Genomic DNA, 19,382 nt, shown 5'->3' on the forward strand with positions numbered 1-19,382 from the left:
GTCGGTAGATCCGTACTTCCCCCTGGAGAGACGGCGCGCAAAGGTGCATCGGAATCGTGAGCTCCTCAAAATGGTCTTCTGCGTCAGGCGTAGGTGCTACGACCACATCAATCCGGGAAATTATGCTTCTGAGTGATGGTAGGTGGTTTGGACCCATCTTTCCAGCTCACCGCGAGATCCCAACAGGCGGGAATGAGAGCGGAATATATTTGATTTGGTCTCCCCTCAAATGTGTTCCGAGTGTTTTCACCTCTGAGCAATCATATCTCTGACTTCTTCTTGTCCATGGGTAGGATTGTGTCAACACCCCGCCGACAACCAAGCGGAAACATCGTAGCAGGTGCCGTGAGTAAACCCAGAGTCGTCGGACCTCTGTCTCAACCTAAGCAATAATCACTATGATTTAGCATCGTGAGATTCGCGATGTTCAGTGATCGGGTATACCACAGAGAACTGCGTTTCAGTTGGCGGCAGCGGAGGATCAGAAAACAGCTGCGGTACCCCTCTGAGCGCACGTCTCGATGCTTCTCGGAACTCTGCTGTCAGTAGCGGTTCCGGAGGAAAAGCGCCTCTGTCGGAGCGACAACAACTCCATATCCTACGCCAGATATCCGCAGGTTCGTGGAGCTGTGAATGATGTGAGCTTGCAGCAACGTATGTCGCGTGCATCGCCGCCGCTCTCTGTCAAAATTCCGTGTGCGGAAACCTTGCCTCTGCAGTCCGGGTCCGGGTGGCCCGGATCGGGCCATTGATAGATCGGTGAACGTTCAAAGGAAATAATACCAACAATGAGACATCTGTACTCTCTGCATAGAAGAGTGATTCCTGGCTTGAGTTCAGAGAGCTGATCGGGGAAGCGAGTCAAAACTCGTTTGCCAGCCTAAGGGACGTGGGGAGGCAGGAAGTCGAAACATTTGAAAGCCGCGCGCGTCCATCAGGCGATAGTTCGTTCTTCCTCCGCTGCGCGAATTCTCTGCGCCGCGACTCTGCACGAAGGGCGCTGTCGTCGCCCGCTGATTTGTTGTTTACATTCTGGATGTGTGAGAGCGAGCGGCTGTTTCAGTCGTCTTGAGAGGTACAGCGTGGGAAAACGTTGTCCTTGTCAATCACATTTGGAACAACTGAAACTCTCTGATAGTTGATTGAATCTCCTGAGGAGCATTCCATTACGTGTCATAAACTGCAGGTTGTACGGCGCGGCCCCCTGGTTGCTTGCTTCCCCACCCGAGGTAATAGAGCGAAACAGATTCGTTTGTGATTGAATGTTGCGGGGAACACTGTTTCTCGAAGATTAGCCGAGTGGGATCAGGAAGGCAGACTACTAAAAGACCTGGAGGACCTCCAATTCGGGGCTTTCATCTTGTCAGAGAAGCGAGCCGTATCACGCACAATTTATTTCTTGTGTGGTATTGTTCGGAATAAGGGCGACAGCGGCTGCCTCCGAAGACACAGTGAGCTCGTGATAATTTTTTAACGGTGGAAGCGGCGGAGGATGACATCGGGTCGGCTTCACTTCCTGGATGAGCGATGGCAGTCCTCGTCTGTAGTCTCGCGAGAAGGGAATGCGGGAAACGGGGGAGTCGCCGTTTTTTCTAGCCGTCAGGCTCCCTGTGTCTGACATCGACCGCTTCGGAGAAACTCGCGGCAAGTTCACTGGTTGTCAAAACCAAGTTGTGAGAGTCCTTGTTCTCGATCGTCCTGCCGGCATGCTTTGGAAGGTTCGATCGCGTCATTTCTGAGTTGTATGAGATCTTGCCAGTGTAGCTGGATAACATGCGAGCGTCGAACGAGTGTCTCCGCAGTATCTCGAGTCGAATACTGCTGGGAGAGACTCTCCCTCCAGGGATACGGGCACCGATCAGAACAATCGTTCATTTGTATGTTCGAATTGAATATGTACATATGTATTAGTATGTACTTCGTTCCTTAGTGAAGGGTGAATCGATATAGCTCGAGCCAAACCGACCACATGATCAAATGATTCGGCCGTCTCGATCCTCCGCCCCGAAATTTTGATGCCGAATTTTGGCGCTCGTTCTCAGATATCGATCCAGCGAAGAGTTCCCCGAAGGATCCGGTGACCCCAAAAGATACACGCAGCGAGAGACGGAACATTCGCGGGGAAACTCCACTGCACGTCGCATGTATCAACGGTGACTACGAACAAGTAAGACGAGGGTTCACAGCATTGCGCTTTCTTGGAAGACATAGCCTTACTGTAGTATGTAAGGATGCTACTGGAGAAATGCGGTTCGCTCTCCAGGTGAAACGGCTCATTGAACAAGGAGCGAGCGTCAACACCTCGGACCATGCGGGGTGGACCCCACTCCATGAAGCGAGCAACAGAGGTTGGTATAAAGTTGCGAGACTGCTGATAGCTTCCGGAGCGAACGTCAACGCACGCGGTCAACTGAACCAGTTCACCCCGCTCCACGACGCTGCAGTCAATTCGCACCTACAGATTGTGAAGCTGCTTCTCCGCTACGGCGCAGACTCCGAAGCTCTGACCGCAGACGGGAAAACGGCTCTCGAACTTTCCACACATCCGAAAGTCGCCGAATTCCTCTCACAATGCCATTCCTCGGTCAACTTTGAGCACAAAACTTCCCCACCTGGAACCCCTCGCGCACCTCTCTGTACGTATCCATTGCGCGAGAAAAATCGCACCTTCTGCTCCCGCATGCTCGATCGAATCCAATTCTGCGTTTGATTTATTTCGCGACAAGAATCGATCCCATCTCGTGTGAGCTCAGCACGATGTCCGCGGACTCCCTGAACGAAACAAGTTCCGAATTTTACAGTCGGTGGCTGCCGAAGAGGACTCTTCAGAGCTGACTCTCAAGACATCGAACCCGACGGTCGGCACGAGAACGTCTTCACTGACACCGGAGCGGTTCTGGACATGTCCGAGCCGGTAACGTCCGAAACCCCGGAAACGCCAGTCATGTCGGCTAACCAAGGTGCTCCGAATGTTAAGGAAAAATCTGTTTCCATGTCAGAAGAAAGCGCGACAAATCGCAGTCCGAGGTTGGTAAATGATCAAGATACGCCATTTCATTGCAACTGTTCTCTCATCCGCACGTTTGTCCGAGCTCGCCAGGGCATCCAATTTCTCTGATTTAGATCACCTTGTATTCTGACCGAATTATTTTTTCCACCAGTACTGCTAACAGCGCTGAAGATACGCAGCCGAAAGCGACGCAGTCATCTGGGGAGAGCCTCGGGAATGAAATCTCAGACACAGAGGCTCAAAATGTCGCATCGGACCTCCTAATGGCGAGTAACTCCGATGCAGAAGCGAACGCTGCCGAACGAGAGAATCCGTGTGGCAGCTCGGATTCGGCGGGAGCTCCCGGTACGAAGGACGAGAAGACAGAGGACTCGGATACGGCGGAGTCTGATCAGAAGTCCTTCCAGGGTAAGAAACGACGTCGCAGCGTTGAGAAAGATGTTTCACCAGCACCGGGCAGCTCGATCAACGACCGCCAGACCGCTCCCGAAAAATCGAAGACCGAAGGAAGCAAGGCAAGCGCTCGTTCGCCGAGACCGAAAAAACAGAAGGGCGCACGGAAAGAAGAAAAGACACAGCTTCCAGCCGCGTCGCTCGAGGACTCTTCGAAGGACGACGTACCGGATCAACTGAAGACGAGCAGCAACGATAAAAGCAACAGCAGCTGCAGCAGCGACGTCGAGGCTCAGGACAAGGATGCTGCAGATGGACTCAAAGTACCCCCTCTGAAAATTGTCTTACCCCAGTTGTCGGGGGAGAAAGAAGTGACAAGCGATGTGCCAGCAGTACCGGCTACGAAAGGGAAACAATTGCCCTACATCGTCAATAGCCCGCTCGCAGGTCAGTAAGCTTTCTTGATATGAGACTCTCTCCGGTTTCCGCATTGATTGCCCTGTCCATTTGTCCCCGGTGGGAGAAGACTCGCACTCCGAAAATGAATGGTCGGAAAATAACGCACGGGCCAGATCCGTCATTGCACCACATCTTGTGAACATCCGCTCTCAATGCCCTCTGAAGTTCTAAGCCTTCTTTTTGCGCTACTCTCCGATCCTGGTCGCTGTGGGAATCGCTCAAGTGATCTCAACCGGTTTAAGATGACCATTCTTCGTCCGTGCGGACAAATATTCATTCTGACGAATTCCAGCAGGTTCGCCCCAGCCTCCTAGCCCAGCTTCGAATTCCCCTCTTGAGACAAAAGAACAAAGGGAAGAAAGTAAACGTGTGACCCGGAGCAGCCAGAGGGCCCAGCTGCACGATAACGATGATCAGGTAGACACTATAAGCACCCCGAATCTCCTGATGGACGAGACACGCTCCGTAAGACTCAGAATGACCGTCAATTACTTTCAGTCCGAGGAAGTCATGGCCCCGACGACGGGGAAAACCCATCCTCGCAAGAGGAAAATGAGGAACACCAGAGGCACTGCCGCTGCGGCCGCCAATCAGAGGGATTCGGGTAGAGCATCATCGACAGTCGGCAACGAGAAGTAAGTTCCTTTTACCGTGAGGTCAGTCCGCGGTCGATAGCCTCTTGGTGGCGATTCGCGGCCGTCCAACAATACCGCAGTACTGGAGCTGAGACTCTCAAGGTTGATCGGACGCCCGTTGGGAATTCGGGGGCCTGACCGGCACTTCAGATGGACCTCGACCACAACCCCCCCCTCGGCGAGACTTGCGGAACTCTAAGCATTTTGTGGCACATGATTCGAGAACTTCTGCGCTAGCAGAGCGATACACTCAATACGCGCGAGTGGAATGGCCTCACCGAGCGCGGTTATTGTTTCAGACCCTGTACGGCCACGAACGATGAAGAGACCCAAGAGTCGCTGCCTCCCCCAGAGCCCACCCCAACCAGAGATTACTTTGGGGAGCCATCCACAATGTTCAACCCCTATCAAGCGCTGAAGAATATCCGCCGCGCGGTCGATAAACGGCGAATCGCTCAGATTGAAACAACCATCACACCTGAAGCACCTAAGCATTTCAAGAAATTCCTTCTGAACAAGTGAGCTCTCCGAGAGATCGGATCATGGTAGAAGTTATCGATTCGATGACGGTATCGAATGTCAGAAGACTAGAATAATCCCCGGCGCAAGACACTCAAGCCGATCTTACAGATGCACCTATGCCCTCGATGGTAGTCCAGCGTCTCGTTTGAGCGTGCCCCGCTTCCCACCCCCGTCAACGCTTCCGGGTGAATTGAGAGATCTGTTCCAGCAGCAGGAGGAGGAGAGATATCGCCTGCGCCTTCAACATGTTATGGAGAAAGACAAAATTATTCTGGCTTGCGAGCAAGAGATTCTCCGGGTGAATGCTCAAGCAGCCCGAGCTACGGCAGGACAAACAGTTAGTATCGCTCCCGCGAGCTTGCTCCATCCCTGTGGAGGCCGCTGAAGACATTGTCCAATGAATCGAATCTTTTCTACAATTGCAGATACCCCTCTCCGTCACGTGCGTTCTGAGGGACCTCGAAATTTACAACACGCTGGATCCCGAGTCGAATTTGTACAATCCCCGAACCGGCATGACAGCAACTAATCCGCTACTCGAGAACGACAAGAAAGATTTGAGTCGTTACAATGGACGCGTATTCACATCTTGGCTCCAAGATGTTGAGGATAAATGGGAACGGAATAAGGAGGCAATGCTATTGAGGCACCACAGCGAAACCGAAGCTCTGCGAGCCGTGCAAAAGATGGACTGGGAGTGGAATGCCAAGCAACGACTTGAAGAAGCGCCGAAGACTCTACCAGTCGACAGTAAAACCGACGTTCGAGAGGGGCTTTGCGCGCTGGATATCAATATCTGCGTTCCCATGGTTGAAGTGAATGATGATTTCGAGCTACTGCCGTCGTGAGAAGTTCTTATCAAAGGACTCAGCGATCGCTCGCCCCGATATTGTTGCTTCGTGAGATGCTTATCATTCTTTCATCTCCGGAGTGAACCAGCTGTGCTCATTAATTAAATACCGATATTTCCCAACTTCGGGTGACGAGTTCCATTCCCGGCCGATCTGACTGAGTTCGGTTCCCCTTTGTATCATAATTATATAATAATAGTTTGATGTCCTCGGAGAACTTCCCCCCTCTATCTTTCGATGGTTCATACCTAGAAGAGAGCACTTCGAGTCGCCCTCGGATGGGACAATTACCGCGTTCGGCACGCGGGCGGTGCGGCGCGAGGATCATGGAATGATGTCTGGAATGAATCACCGGAGAGCAGGTGGACCCATGGGATCTGGTAGTAGGTACCCATACTTCGTATTGCTACCCGCATCCCGTATCCTATTGGCGCTCCGTTCCGCCTCACCGTGGACTGGCAGATCGTTCCGCCGGGTGGTGCATCCGACAGAAACCATCCGGCTGTTATTCGTTCCGAATCTGAGGTTAGCGGAATTTCAGGTCTCTCGGTCGGAATCCTGTTTCACGGAGAGCTTGACTGGACCATCAATAGAATTTCTTTCTGCATGGCCCCCGCGGATTGACTTCTTTCCTAATGAGAGTTCACCTCATGCATCATGAAATCCTGAGCGTCAGAAAATCGGGGCTAGCGAACCCGTTCGCCGCCGCGTCTCCCGGAGGGCACCCTCAATATAGGACAGTGTTGTTTTCCTCATCGAGAAACTCGCCCGCTTATTTCCCAGCCTCCGAGGGGGCGCCCGTCCATCGGAAAAATCCCCGCGGGTGGGGGAATTCCTTTTCCTCCCCACGCTGGTCTTGCTCATCGCGACAGAAGAGCACTCGGAGTTTTGACGGCGAAATCCACCTTGCTTTATTTTGGCATGAAAATTTCGATTCACTTATCCAGATAGTATACCTATATGGAAAGGTCTGATCGGAGAGGTATCTGTTCGAGACGCATGACGTACGGCTCCCCTATCAAGTCGGAATCGATGTTCCAATCGACCACACTATGAATATCGCACCGATACTGGTAATGATATTAAGCAGTACCTGATGTAATACTCAAAGCGGAGGCGTACTCTCAGAGGGCAGAGAACGTGATAGCAATCGGAGTGATTCCGACTGTGGGCGCGGCGATTCGAAGGGAGAAACGTAAGACGCCCAACTCTGTTAGTATTATCATGGAGAGATACAAAAATCCTACAAGATAATCGAAGGATAATTCGGAGCTTGAGCAGGGAGTCCTCAAGTCTGTGATATCACGAGAAGAGTTCGGAAATTCCAGATACTCGGAATGACGAAGACATCGCATGCTCATCGACAGTCAAAAAGTATACGGCGTATTGATAGGAACGTGTTCAGTTTGGAGCAGCAGCGGAAACCGTGACCTTAGAGCGAAGGCTGAAGTCAAATGAATACAGATGCTTCTTAGGGAGAATCAGACTTTATTCAGCGATCCGTGCGAGCCCCCCGTCCCCTGAAACAGGAGGCGTTGACCCTCGACGCCCAATCAACGAAGCTATGCTGTGTATCGTTTCCGGCCACACTTCGAGCATCACATCGATACTGGTGGTGTCTTTACAACCAGTACCTGATGAAATACTCAGAGCGGGGACGTTACTCTCGTTGCCAAACTTTGCCGTTAATGCAGAAGCCAGTTCTACTGACTCGAAGGAGCATCACACCAGCCTGTTATGAGCTCCGCGGCGGACGCTCTTTGAAATAGGAATTATTTTGATTCGGCTCCCCCAACCGGAACCCTCAGTGATGCGACGAAATAAGAACATGCAGATAGATAGAACAGATACATGGTTCGGGCTCGGAGTGAGCTCGCGATACGGCAGCCATTTCCAGACATTACCTGGGGGAGGAAAGCACCCACTGCGCATGCTTGATTGCTAAGCTGTGCCAAACTAGTCCGGAATGATCGAGTGAGTGTGTTCCATCGGTGCTGAGAAGAGAGGGCCAAAGGAAGGTGCTGTGCGTGGTCACCGAAAGGAAAAGAACCTCAACAGCTATCCCTGGGCGGATCGGAAATAAATCCCCAGAGATACCTATGAGATTGGCTCCCCGGAACCGAGTCCTCTTCTCCCGCAGAAACGGCCACCGGCTTGAGTTCTTGCCCCCGTCGGGAATCTCCACCTCGCTGCGTTGCGTTTGTGTCGCGCCATCAGCTCTGTCCAGGCCTGCGACACATCTTCCTGAAAGGTTCATCTGACTTGAGCGAATCTGACACGATAATAATTGTACGTTTTTTCGTTGAAAGATACGCCGACATGTGTCTGGAGGAGGTTCCAGCGTGATCCAGCAGTTGCCAAAGCCGAAAGATAGCTTCCGAGACGAGAGGAGGCATAAATACATTCTCCATCACCGAAGGTACCCCCCCCCCCTATGGATCTTGCACGGAACGCAGATGGCACGCATCTCACTTTGGCTCCATCGCCGGGAATCACCTGACCTTCTTTTTTTCGATCTCTTCTCTCTCTTCAGATCCTCGGTTGAGCTCATCGAATCACATTCGGTGTCGCAGCAGATTCGCAAACACAGACATCCCTCACTACGATTTGATCCTGATTTGATCTTCGGCCCGTCCCGCGCATAGTTCTACGTACATATGTAGGTACATTGTTCGCTTGTCCTCTCTGGAAGTACAGCTAGCTGGATCCAGGATACAAAATGATGAGCGGAAGACGGACTTTATCCCAAGCTGTCGATGCTGGCTTTGAGCCTCTCCCATGCGTGGTCGAGAAAGGTTCGGTAGAAGCAAACCCCCTGCCGTCAGAAGACTCGGCTGGAAGAACCACCCTAGGAAAATTCACGATTCCCGCCCGAGACGTTCAGAGAGGTTCAGAAAAACACATCCAGCGACACTTTCGCTGAATTAATGTCCCGGAGAGCGAGGAAAACGTCCGGAATGAGCTCCGGGGGGCGAATCCTAAAGTATGGACTTCGGTGTGGATAATCCACTTGCGGACATTTTGAGCTGAGCGGCCACAAGGTGAGACTGTTCCTCCGAATGTGCATGAGTCCGCTGATTCGGTGTTGTGCCTCGGAACAATCTACCGTCACTCTTTCGCCGGCAGAAGTCTAGAATATAACTTGGTACATACCAGGCAAACGTGATTCATCACAGACCGCTGTCATATCATGGTTATGTACGGTCACGTTCCGCAGGCAGAGCTCCTGACTCGGATGGAGCAGTTTACTCTCGTCGACGCTACTACTCGAGAAAGCTCCCCGATTCAAGAGCGGAATAAGCAGGAATTCAACAACATCTTGTGAATCGGCTCCGGAGCGATTCCGGAACGTTTTCCGACCTTTGATTTGGTCGCCGGCCATCTTTAGTGTCCGATACGACCGATACTACAGCGCCTTGGCACTAAAACAAGAGCTTTCACTGCATAAGCCGAACGTTGCTTGAAATCGCCATCGCTCCTCCGTACGGGGATCGACTCACCAAGGAGCTCCGGGAGAGAATCACTCGGTCAGACATGCTGCAGCGACTGCTCGACTGATAAAAACAAGCCTTATGCTCCGTGGAATATTCTGATTAGAAGAGTTACAGCACAAGCTGCCGATGTGTCTACGGCTGCGCGCGGTCTCTCGGAGAACGTGTTCTCCCGTTTTCTCATTCCGCATTGTGTATAACAAAGCAGTTAGGCAGCCAAGCATTCGACTAGTCGGCCGCTGGCAAGTAAGTCAGAGAACGACCGACCAACTGAGCGAGCTAGCGACCGGCCAGCCGGCGTCTGCCCTGTCAGCTAAACTAAACTGAGCCGAGCGAAACTGGCCGCAACCACTTCAGAAGCACGACAACGGTCAGACATGACTTTTTCTCTCTGTCATAGGGAGCGTGGCAAATCGTTTGCGTGTCGAGAGCCATCATGCGACTACCTGACAATCAATGTCGCACACGCGGCACCAGATGCAGAGCCGCACCCAAATTCAAGAAATTTCTTGCCTCAAACGGACTCTTGATAAATTTAATACGGAAATGAAGGATCACGCTCTGTGTGCATTCTACTACTTTTGAGCCCGACTAAACACTTGCCGCTTGCATTACTCGCGGAACGAATAAATGTTTTCCCCCGGAATCCCGGCGGGGGCGGCGAACTCGAATTTTTCGGTTTGACATCGAGCAACAACCCCGATAAGCATTCTTGTCCGTGAGCTCCCGCTTGTTTGTCTCGCGAACAGTAGTCATCGCTGAGCTGCTTGCGGACCGACAGTATCCTAGTGATCCCTATTCTCATACATATACCGACATAAGTCGAAGTCTGACAAGCGTCGCAACAATAAAATGCGTCGAAGATAAAACTATGCGCGTCACTTATATCAGGGAATATTCAATAGAATATTCGATAAACCGAACAATGCGGATCGTGGGAATATCTGTTCGATGAGGGATAGAAGATCGAATCCCCCATCTCACTCCACGGTTGACATAAGAACTAAAAGACTACCGGCAGCCCAGAAAACGCTTGACTAATATATTTCGGCTCCGTTGAGTAAACCGAGTTTCGGCGACGTTCGTAGCGGCGCTGGTGGTAACTCTCCACAAAGCAATACTCTAACAACACGATTCCTGATGTCGGTTGAGAAGCATCTGTGTTCAAATAGACGAACGGCACATCTGTCTGTCTATATCTACCGGCCTGCTCGAACGGCTGAACGTTTGTTCGTCCGCGCGATCGTCTCCCAATGTGTGCTCGTTTGGTCGTCGCTTCGACTTACGGGAAACCGCAACTGAACCTATCCAGACGGAGCTGCTGAACCTGGAGCGGACGGCGCGGCGTCGTGGCTCAACGTACTGGCTCGTTGTCGGAATCCACATCAGCCTATTCCGATGCCTGCCCAGCCGTTTTCGGAACTTTGTCTACATAGACTCGACAAAGTCGATACTTCCGTCTGAGTGGTGGACTCCGTTGCCCGCCGGCGAGCAACTGATCAGTACACGATTCGAGGTCCGTTGAGGACTGCAGCTAATAATGACGGCGTTCACTCCATCAATAATATTCGGCAGATCTTGAATTATGAGCTCGGACTGTCGCCAGTCGACGACCAGCGTCGATCTCGGAAGATCAAGCGTAACTAGAGCTGGCGGAGCCTGTAAAAAGGTGGGCTAGATCCGATTGTTTGCAGACAAGTTCTTGAGATGGGACGGAGCAGCAACCAACTGTTGATCGTCGTATCCCGACTCAAGCGGAATAAGCCCTATGTTTAGCTGGCTACCATAAAGAGAATGTTTACATGGAGGGGTTAGAATTTCGTCCTCGTTCAAGAGGGCAGAAAGAATCAGATTTCGTTAAGCAAAATGCGAGGTATCCTCATTTCCAAGATTTGGAGCGGACATGCACGAAATTCCGCTTCTACTCGGACCGAAAGCTGGATTCGGCTAAGCGAGCGAAAAATTCTCGATGTCCTGTGATGAAATTCCGTCATTCAGAAATCATGCGCAAAATTCACTGGAACGGCAATTATTTTCGGTGGTTGATCGCATGAGTCCCAAGGGTGTCATCAACTGCTAAAGTTCTCAGATTGTCTAATGTCACATTCTCGCGATTACTGTTCGCGCGGTACTTCGGCAAGCCATCGGAACTTTGCCTGTTTTCCGCAGAAGGAAATCAACACGACACAGTGGGTGGTGGATCGCTGTCGGTCTGACTGAGTGAGTATGCGACTAGCTGAGCGACTGCTTGACTTTGTTCGGCTGTGCGGACTTTCTGTTGACCGACCGACCGACACACCATTTGACCACAGCTCTCTACTAGGCGTGTTCTAAGGATTTCGATCTTTAGAGTCATGGAAATTAATCGCATTCTGGGAAAATATTGCTCGAAGCTACCTCATCGAGGCTCGGAAAGGCTTGTGCCATCGCTTGAGTCGCACAAACGACGTAATGAGTATTATAATGATGGCGTCAGAGCCAGCTATCTTAATAACGACCCGCGACAAGCAAACTACGCTCCAAGCTCCGCAGCAACTCAGGCTGAATGCTCTTAAAAACTCGATGCAAGAAGTATAACATGTGTGTATGGGCACACATCCAAATGCCCATACACACATTGACCACACATTGAACCTATGGCGATACCCCGGGATCGTTTCACCATTGCTGAAGACACTGCACGGAGGAATCTCCAACTCGTCACAATATAGGCTCAGTATCTGGCGCAAGACGAGAGCTCTCACGCGAAGAGAAGCGCTTTCGTAGAAGACCCAGAGGGTCCGAATCGCTTCCCATCGATCGGAAATACTTGATGATGGAATCGGTAACTCGAGCCCCGAAGAGGGTCACTGAATGGAACGTCCCCATGTAATACTTGCATGCCAGAGATACACGTCAGAACAAACGTCTCTAGGAGGGCGACGAGGAACGGACTCAGAGTGTGCGTCGAGTCAGAAGGTTCGGGAACCATAGATGCGGACTCGTTATCGCCCACCGCCGAAGATCTGATCATGCACTGTCTGAACATCACAGTTGAATCAAGGAGATAGACTTTTCTTGCAGCTTCGAGTTTCTGCAGAGCTCTATCCTGAGAGAATTTAGGCAACATCGAGGCTATCGTTCCAGTACTCACGAGGAAAACAAAGGTCCAGGGGATTCCGATTCCATCGGTCGAATACTCTCAAACGAAAAACCCCTCGTGATCGAAGAAAGTCGATCCGCGCACGCTGTTGGCAACGCTTCTAGTGACTCGAACGGCTCAGTCAGCGTCGAGGTAGTCGTTCTTGTTGACGGCGCGTACCGGCCAGGGGAGGGTGCGACGAGCCAGCCGGTGTTGCCGCGAGCGACGCTCACGGTGGACGGGCCGTAAGCGAGATATAGGCGGAGTTTATTGTCAAGCAGGCAGACCACGCCCATCTTATTCGATTTGTGGACATATGTGAACTTGAGTCGGGAAAGTGCCTTTTTTCCCATCTCATGGCTGTTGCATCTTACGTGAGGAGCCCCCGCAATCTCTTCCGAAGGACAGCAGAACCTCACCGCTTCGAGTCGGTCTACGATGAGACAATCTTCATTCAGGCGCCAAAGACTTCGCGGCATGATGCTCAATGACATCCGATCGACAGCGCAACACCGCTGAAGCGCTAACTTCGCTGAGAGTCGAAGGTCGAGACTCATCTATTCCCCATGAGTGATCTAGGTCAGGCGCTCAGATCTAATGCAGAGATCCATCGCAGGATCCGACTCGGATGAAGCAGCCCTTCGAGCGTCGGACTCGAGAGAACACTCGTATCCAGAGGTGGCTGCCTCATGAGCCTGGGGCTCTTGAGCCGATTCCTCCGGTCTGTCGGCCACCTCATCCTCGAGTCAGGCTCTTGATCCGAGACCCGATCATTTCCGGAACGGAGCCCATACCCACAAGAGCGCGATTTCGATCGTGGCATCAGCATCGAAACCACTGTTCATAGATTCGTGGGATCTCGGAGCCACAAGAGACTGCGGCAGGGAATGTGTTCGCGATATTGTCCCCGTCTTCCTTGAAGGACCTGGATCGAGTCCACCATGAAGTCGGATTTTCATCCGGGAACGGAGAAAATCGGTCCGTGGATAAGCCATATTTACTCCTTCCTAAAACGTTCGAGCTCCTTTTCGACCGATCAAGCTATCCCACACCTCACGACGCGGGAAAGTCGACCCGAACTCTCGGCTCACGAAAGATTCTCCTGGAATGAAATAGCAACCCTGTATACCGAACGGAGCTCAAGTTCAATCCTTGCGATCAGAGACTGCATAGACTATTCAAAACTCGTAGGCGAGGATCTTCGAAGAGGAATTATCTCCTGGATACGTCCTGGCTGATGCTCTGACCGCGAGTGAATTCCCAACCCGCGTGCACCTTATCTCCGCGAATCCTCACGGCACGAGAAGATTGTGACACGGGGAGCTCAGAACGCCGATTCTTAAAACTAGCTCTGTAGGTTCGGTGTCTCGGAAGGAGGAAAAACCATCCTCAGCTTCGCGCTCATGTCTTTTTCTCTCGGAGCTAACCCTGTGCCTCGATCGTAATACGAGGACGATAGCTCATCCCAACTTCTAGAGCTCTAGGAAGATCGACGGATTTCAGCTCCGCCTCGAGTAGATCCGTATGGAGCGGAAGGGGAACGAATTCCATCGGCCTCGCCCTGGGAGAGACGCTCCATAACCAGTTTCTGCTGTGTCCCGTCCTCTCATGCGCTCTAGAGACTCTAGAGGCACCGCTCTCCGCTCGACGAATGCTGAGCTCTAAGACGCGATCGCAAGCCGGCACGGCTCTTATTTTCCCCATTGCCATCGAGACCCTCTCTGTTCGCGTTCATGTAGAACTTCCCATCTATTCAAATCATTCTGAATCCGAATCGAGGCTCCTCGAGAACCTGCAGAACATCCGCTCCCCTTTGGAGCAGAATATGAGGATGGAATCAGGATACGTCAGTCTGAGTTCGTCAGTCTGGGCTTCCGTCACGGCCTCGCTTCCGGAAATGCTTCCGGAGCTCGGTGAAGATCCCCATCTTACTGCTGCGTACCGAAATGCGTCTTCATCCTCACTGAGCGAGACGAACTCGGCCATCGGATCAAATTACGTATTTCAAGAATATTCTCCGATTGGATCGCACTCCAGCTGAGCGCAGAGCTACCAAGCAGGCCCAGAGGCAGAGCTCCGAGATACGTTCCTTAGAGGTCCGATCGTCCGCTGATGCGGCATCGTCCTCCAACGGGCACGTGAATATGCCCCCATGGAGTCGAGTTCTGTATGCAGCGGGAGCTCACCCGGGAGTGTTCTCCAGGTAGTGCAAGCTGAGTGCAGTCTCTCCCATGTCAAAAAAGGTCTCTCGTGCAGACAACTGCCCCCCCCCTGCTCAGCCTAATCGGCTTACAATCATTGATATGCTGCGAATGATTATGGGATGCCTCTGATTTGCCGTCAGAGAGCGAGATGTGATTTCGGAACGATTTTGTGTACCTTAGGTATCGTACTCACATCGTCAATGGTACGATCGTATATTCACTGGTAATTGCATCAGGGGTCACGCAGAATCCGATCAAGAAACTCCCCCGTGGAGAGGCTATGCCCCCCGCCGGTACCGGTACGCATCCCCGCAGGATATCCGACAGGATACCGGCGGATTTTCCACACGAGGAAATTTATTTTTGGTGACAGCAGTCTCGAACCAATCGAAATTCCCTTGGATATTGTCGTCTCGCTCGGCGGCTTAGGTGTTCCACACATATCCGATGAGATGAACCAGTCTAATAATTGCTCCTCATCCAGGATCGGACGGTTTCTCACATTCGCTGTATCTCCATTCAACTCGCTAATGGAGCAAGTCGAACTGAATTTCTCTTAATTGCGGCAGTAGTAGCAGTAGCGAGGAACGTTGCCGCCCGGGTGGCTCTCGACTCGGATCGACTCAATCAGGCACAACGCCTCATTAGAAACAACATTGACAGGCGACTGCGGCGAAGGCCTATGACGAAATTCGTTACTCGTTCGATATTATCATCTCATCCTTCCTTCGAATACGGTGTGATGCTGTCACGACGCCCTGCCCCGTCACGGGATGTGTGAAGCATCGACTGACTGACTGACTGACTGAAGCTACCGCCATCCTATTGTTTTCCCTGATGTTTGGTAGTTAGACTCCCGCCTGCTTCGCTCTTGTTCGGCACTCAAGTGTAAATCGAATGTGTAACTGAACTAGACTGCGATACCGCCATCGACCTCACGCGGCTCTTCTGTTCGCTGATGCCCAGCAGTAGCGACACTGCTGGCGCCATCTCCGACACTGCTGGGTTGGTCGCTGGCTGGCTGGCTGATGCGGGAATAGAGCACGGACGAGACAATTGACGGATCGAGGATCGACCCGTGAGGGCTCGAACGTGGCCGTTACGTATAGAATATTCCCCGGAGCTGCACACGTGCGAGCGCATAACGCCGCTGAGGAGGAAAACACATTCTGAAGCAGCTGTGCGACGGCGACGGCCTCCGCTTACAGTACACCTATTGAACCTTCTCCCAGCCAGAACAAGCCAGTCTTTCTCTTCCCAAGCAACATTATGAGGATCGACAATGCTGAGAATTCTAGAACGCGAGCCCAATAGAGATAAAGAGCCACTCTCAATGCGCAAAGGCGGATTACGCGGAAGAAATCATGATTCCTTCCTAATTCTGCGGAAAATTCATTATTTATCATTCGGTATTCGCCGGCTACGAGAGCGTCGGCGATCACACAGCTTGCAGCCGAGCTGTTCTGAGTCGTTCAAGTGCAAGCACCATCAAGAGGGGGGTCAACTCCGTCTTGCTAAACACTTCATTCTCTAAAAATCGAAGGCTTCCTGTCACCTCTCGGCCCCGCGCGTCCCTCAGAAAACGGCGATCCTTCGCCCTTGAGCTTTGAATGCCGCCCCCCCCCCCTCTCGGCTCGATAATCCGGTCAAGAACACTGACCTCTCAGATGGATTGCGATTGATCCCGCTTGGAGATGACTTCAGGCTTGAAACTCCCGTCGCTATCCCAATTCATCGCTCCGAGCGAGCCCGCCGCAAATCTCAGGCAGCAGAAATATCTGACTGATCATCGTGATCGTGCATCGAGGCGAGAATCGCGTACTTAGCCATTGCCTAAAAAGGGAATTCCGGATGTCTCATACCTTCACAAGAGTCCGCCTAAAGTGCTCCAACCGAGAGACGGCAGAGAAGACGAGGAGTTTTTGTGCGGTCTCGTTGTCATGAATCATGGCTTTCGTTGGAGTACAATGAACACGAAAAGTGAATCGAAAACAGGAACAGCCGAGCGACGCGCAGGTTCCCGACGCCGCGCCTCTGTGTGATCCTTAGCTGGGGTGCGGTTGGTAAAAGTCACTTTTCTCTTGATTGTTTCTGGCATATTTGAGCACCATTTCCGTCGTAGCTGTCGTATTCGTCGAGCAAAGAATTGTTTGCTTTTTACATCCGTCGAATGTTGTACCACCACCACAACCACCGACACCACGGCCGCCGCCATCGACAGCACGACCAGCATCTCCAACAGTCGCATCATCGCCGTCCGTGACAGACGTCAGCGATATATTCGTATCCTATTACCTAAGGTAGTTTCCAGCGCGAGTTTGAAGAAAAATCGAATATAAATCCCTACCGGAAATATACACAGAGCTGACTAATTATTATTGGCCCTGATAAGAATGACTGACGAGTGTGTCATCCCTGCGGGTATCTCCAGCTTCTCTCATCTAAGGTGGATGCAAATCCGATCTCCATGAAGCGATGAGTTTTGTACATCAGTATCAGGTGATGAAGTCATTCAAAGCCTGAGCTCGGCACGCGTCGAATCGGTGCTGAAATTCGCTTGAGGGCTCATGCCGGAGGGCTCATGTTCGGACTGGCCCATCCAACTCACAGCCAGCTTATTCCGTTTTATCCTCAAATCTAGCTGCAGCACAAAGAGGTATAGGGCACGTTAAACGGATAGACCTAGGAGCCGCTGCTGCCTGAACAGCAGTCCTCTGCCGCTCGAAGGGCCTCTATTGAACCGTGTCAACTGTGGCATGTGTGCACGCTCTCGCCCGACGGAGTGATAAAACGCCAGACAGCGGTAGATCAGAGTCTACTTGAGAAGAGAAGAAATTTCTTTCTGCGCGGGGCTGAATGAATCTAGTGCAGATAAAAACTATGGAGCTACCTACCTATGTATTCTCTAGAATATGTATACACAGGTCGATAAATTCATGTAATACGTCTCCGCTGGTAGTGGACTCCAGCGTGGAATCAGCCATGTCAGCAGAAGTTTCGCGGGTCGGGCTCCAGAGCCGGTCTGCGTCGCAGTCTCGTAGAAATTACTATCATAGATGACATAGAGTATGGGATGGAGTCGTATATCACCTCGGTTCGCAGACACTCAGACTCGATGGTTTTCATTCAGCTTCCTTGTTTCGAGCAAGGAAGCTGCGACGTTCGCGCCTCGAGTCGAGCAGAGGTAGGTACTCACTGACGAGGTCGTTCTAGCGACTGGATGATCGATCTGCTTCTAGAGCATTCCGATCCTGAGAAATGATATCGGATGAGCCGAGCGAAAGCTTGAGAGCTTCTCTCAATCAATGCATTCCTTTTGATAGACTCCACGACTTTCAGCACGTCACAGGATTTCTATCAGCAGACTTAATAATTCTATCGCAGAAGGGGTACCTAATCACGGACTGGCGTAACTTCTCCGATTCTACCCTCACGTTTACAAGTCTTCAGCAGTCAGCTCGGAGCTCAGCATGGCCGAGCGCAAGGGAAATAATACATTGTCAATCATTATTCGTTTCCCAGAATTTTGTTGTACATCTGGGAATGGCACGGGAAACGAACTCTTCTGACGGCGGGTGACCGGAGAGCGAAAGCCATACAATTCACCGAAATCCGCGCTCAGTTGCATCTTCCCTCCGAGAATGTATTCTGACCGGGATTCTCATTCGCTCATCCCACAGACGAATGTTCCGCCAAAGCAGCAGTTGGAGGATGCGAGATCGAGAGCACAAATTTCGTTTCAGCAACGAAACAAGGAGCGATTTGCTTTTCCCAGAACCTCTCGAGCTCACAGTTGCGCGCGGTACAGGGTTCGCTTAGTGTTATAAACCCTTATCTCTGCGTCTGTTGTTCCTTTATGGCGCCATAGAAAATGACGTTCGGCAAGTGGTGCCTAATCGGTCAACGGGAAATTCCGATTCAGGCCTTAGAAGCATCGAAGCAAGGTCCACCCGGTCGTTCCGTGAGTGGGACCGTGGAATTATCGAACAGCGGCCAGAATCAACTTTATCGACGTGTCTACAAGCGGATTACGAAGTCGATCCATCGAGTACGATGTTGAGATTGAAATTTAGCCGTCGATGTAGGGTTTAGAGCCGTTACCCGCTATGGGAACTTCCGTGGGAAACTTCAAACACTCGTGCTCTTCCTCATGGATATCAGATACATACAAGGCATGAGGGAAACCTCATTCGTGCAGTTGTGATTCCTCGTCGCTCCGGAAAGTCTAGATTGACGTTTCGATGAGCCTCACCCCTCCTTCTGGCAGCGCGGCTTTGGTCAGCTTCCCTGCCAGAGTCCCATTCAAAATCAGAGTTCATGCTCGAGTTACTTGTGCGCCTGCGGGTGGCTCCATGATGTTGACGGATTTCTGGCTGATGCCAGAGATTCCGGGTCATGGCTTGAGCTTCCACAGGGGTAGAAATTAGGCTTGCGCCAGGACCGGGGAAGCGTCATTCGCTGCGAACGCATGTCCGACTCTTTATCGCTCGAAACCGGATCGAGACCGTGATTCACCCGCGTTTCCGAGAAGCTTCTCACGAGACCGCTGAGGCTGATGCGATGAGCATTCGTCTCAACAATATACAGCATCTCATGGAGAAGCATCATCATCATATCGAAATTAGAAACTATAGTTGAGTTGTATATTTCTCGCTCCTCGAGTCAGCGAGGCGACGCTCAACAAGGGAAGCACACA

At 51.7% G+C, this 19,382-nt stretch overlaps 1 protein-coding gene across 1 annotated transcript; it reads left to right on the forward strand.

Moving 5' to 3' along the window:
• The first annotated feature begins 70 nt into the window (after window positions 1-70).
• LOC100899081 (ankyrin repeat domain-containing protein 11) lies at window positions 71-6,087 on the forward strand. Its single transcript, XM_003745402.2, has 10 exons — window positions 71-89; window positions 2,043-2,167; window positions 2,264-2,636; window positions 2,802-3,027; window positions 3,162-3,850; window positions 4,155-4,279; window positions 4,361-4,497; window positions 4,797-5,015; window positions 5,128-5,356; window positions 5,445-6,087. Exons 1-10 carry the CDS (start codon window positions 71-73, stop codon window positions 5,865-5,867), a joined length of 2,565 nt encoding a protein of 854 aa, XP_003745450.1. The 3' UTR covers window positions 5,868-6,087.
• Window positions 6,088-19,382: the final 13,295 nt, after the last annotated feature.

The sequence above is a fragment of the Galendromus occidentalis genome, unplaced genomic scaffold, assembly GCF_000255335.2.
Source record: "Galendromus occidentalis unplaced genomic scaffold, Mocc_1.1 scf7180000077483, whole genome shotgun sequence".
Classification (NCBI taxonomy): domain Eukaryota; kingdom Metazoa; phylum Arthropoda; class Arachnida; order Mesostigmata; family Phytoseiidae; genus Galendromus; species Galendromus occidentalis.